General features: G+C 41.8%; 1 protein-coding gene across 1 annotated transcript in view; it reads left to right on the top strand.

The window, feature by feature from the left end:
* Positions 1-2,572, top strand: part of ACAD9 (acyl-CoA dehydrogenase family member 9) — a 45,935-nt gene that overhangs the window by 35,399 nt on the left and 7,964 nt on the right. Inside the window, exon 9 of the mRNA XM_025050850.1 lies at positions 1,838-1,892. Coding sequence (XP_024906618.1) covers positions 1,838-1,892 — 55 coding nt within the window. The remainder of the gene's footprint in view (positions 1-1,837; positions 1,893-2,572) is intronic.

The following is a 2,572-nucleotide window of genomic DNA, read 5'->3' as shown; positions in this document are numbered from 1 at the left end:
TTTTTTGGCTGCCATGCTCTAATTTGCTGAATCACCTGGATAAGTATCTACACACTAGGGAGCCTCCTTCCCCACCTTGACTGTGAAGCAGGGATCAGAGCAATACCTTCCTCCCCTCCTGGGTGCCATGAGAATCAGTTAAATGCCATGACAGTGAATGTGGAACAAAGGGTTGTAGAGGAGGAAGGACAAAAAAGAGAGGAGTCTGCATTCAGTGATAGTTTTTTTTTTGTTATCAAGTAATCCAGAAGTGAATAGGCTAATTAGAAAAAATAAAGAAAAAAACCTGTCCTTAAGAGAGTTGGCATTCATTGTTCACATTTGGGTGTTTATTTTTCTAGATCTTGATTAAGAGTATATGGTGAGTATATTAAATATGTGGTGTGTACATATAATATAGCCTGCATTTCTTTCATGTATTAATCCTAATATAAAACAAAATTAATTTTTGACTAATAAGAAATTAAAAGCATCTATTTGAGTAAAAAGGAGATGTAGCCCTGGAGGCACAGATTTAAGTAGCAACCCACAACAAAAGAAAATTGAGTGGCTGATGTGAGATAAAAGAGCTTCTTCCTCCAGTCAGAAGGTTTTATGATAGTAAGACCTCTTAGGCATAGAGACAGTTAACTGATACTGTTGAAATTGCTGTTGAAAGAATGGATTGTATCTTGCATCTTGGAAAATTGAGATCAAGACTGTAGTTGTGCAGATTATAGAAGGAAGCTATTTTGCAGTGGAGAAGGTGATAAATCATGTAAATGCTGAGAGGCAGGGGAGAGGACTGCAAGTTAAGTAGGAAGATCATTCTTTGAGCCCCTTTTCAGATAAGGCTAAACCTATCCAGTCTTTGATCCTCAGGGAATGAGACCTAGTATCAAATCCTTTCCTCCTTTCATTTTATGTATTTATTTTTGTTGTTTTAAATGAAGTTAAGAATAAACTATGAAGAGGCTATGAAGTGAATTTTGTTCATAAAACTATGAGCTGGCTTTTGAAAGCCAGTTTGGAATGAGGGAAGAGGGAATAAAGATGGGAGAATTTAGTTCCTCTTCACAGTCCTTATCAGTGTCCTCCCATGTCCTGAGATCCATGAAGTCTGAAGTTAGAGGTTAGAAGGTCCTGAGGAGGGAGGCAAGGCAGGATCTTAATATCATACTGCACTGTGACTTACTAATCCCTCTCCCCCATCCAGTGCTGGGGGCTGGGCCTGGCACTAGTGTTCAGCCTTGTCCACCACATCTCCCAACTCTCTTCAGACTGAGCGAGGGATTGGAACCAACACTTATTTTTCCTTTCCAGTAGTTCGAGCAGTTGTTTTCAGTCTCTACAGCCCCACAGGATATGTTTGAGAGATTTTCCCATTCAGCTTATTTAACAAGTAATAATAAATGCAAGTTTGGTTGCATGCTATATTAATGCAAGTCATACATAAATAATCAGTAAAAAGCAATACTGAATTTGCAGTTGAGCTTTTAGGAAAACTATAGAGTTCACAGATCCTTTCTGACCCAGAGCCCAGCCCTGACTTTGAGGCCCCCTAATTGGGCATCATGGGCTTCAGCAGAGGATTGGCATGTCACAACTGTCCTTTAGGAAGCTAGCTTATGTTGGTGGCCTGAGATGCCCTTCCTCGCTTGGATGGCCACATAGACCCAGCCCAGGTATCTCCTTTAGAACCTTTGCTGCCCAACATCCCCTCCCCCGACTAAAAGAAACACACACACCCCCCCATTCCCAGTAGACTTGTGTACCCCTCCCCTTTAGTCTACCGTCACACCACTGACCACATTTGCCTAATCAGCTGTTTGCCTCTGTGCCCTTTGTGGTCTATAAGGGGATGATTCTATGAATCTGGATAGTTTAATATTTAAGAAACTATGTGTACACAAGTATGTGCTTGTCCCTGATCACTAGCTGCTCACCATCTGTATTAGGTAGGACATGAAAATTGGAAGAGAAGAGAAGCTGACAAAGCCACTTAATAATTGTGTCATTACTGTAGGAATTTGGTGGAGGAGGAGCATGCCACGTCAGTGTAAGGGGTTGGTTCAGTGGAGAGGGCATGGGCCTAGATGTCAGGCAGGTGCTTATTGTGTAACTTGGGAGTCATCTCACCGCTCTGAACCTCAGGTTCTGCATCTGGAAAATGATGTTGAAGCATTGTTGGGAAAGTCTAAGTAGCTTGCAGCATGTACCCAATAAAGCTTAGTTTCTATTCTCTTCCCTGAGGACTAAGAGAATTGGGTTGTTCTTTTAGAATAAGGTTGTCCAGTTCCTTTTTGAGGCAGTGACACCAAGGATATTTGTGAAAGCCATACAATGACAGAGTGACCTTGTTTTGAAGCATTGGGACTGTGTTCTTTCCCTGCTTAGTGAGGACTGGCAGGATGATTAACTCAGCCCAGATGCTGGCACAGAATTCTCTAGAGACTTGCCTTTTGTTTACAAACTTTCTGTTAAAAACTGACAAATACTATTATGGTCTGTCACCGCTGGTCTTCCAGCACAGTGTGGGTAAGCAGGACTCTGAGGGAATAGAATCCACAATGAGCCTCCTACACTTTCTCTG

This window comes from Pteropus alecto, unplaced genomic scaffold (assembly GCF_000325575.1).
Source record: "Pteropus alecto unplaced genomic scaffold, ASM32557v1 scaffold75, whole genome shotgun sequence".
Taxonomy (NCBI): Eukaryota; Metazoa; Chordata; class Mammalia; order Chiroptera; family Pteropodidae; genus Pteropus; species Pteropus alecto.
The sequence above is the reverse complement of the archived record's forward strand: the minus strand, read 5'-3'. Positions and strand labels throughout refer to the sequence as shown.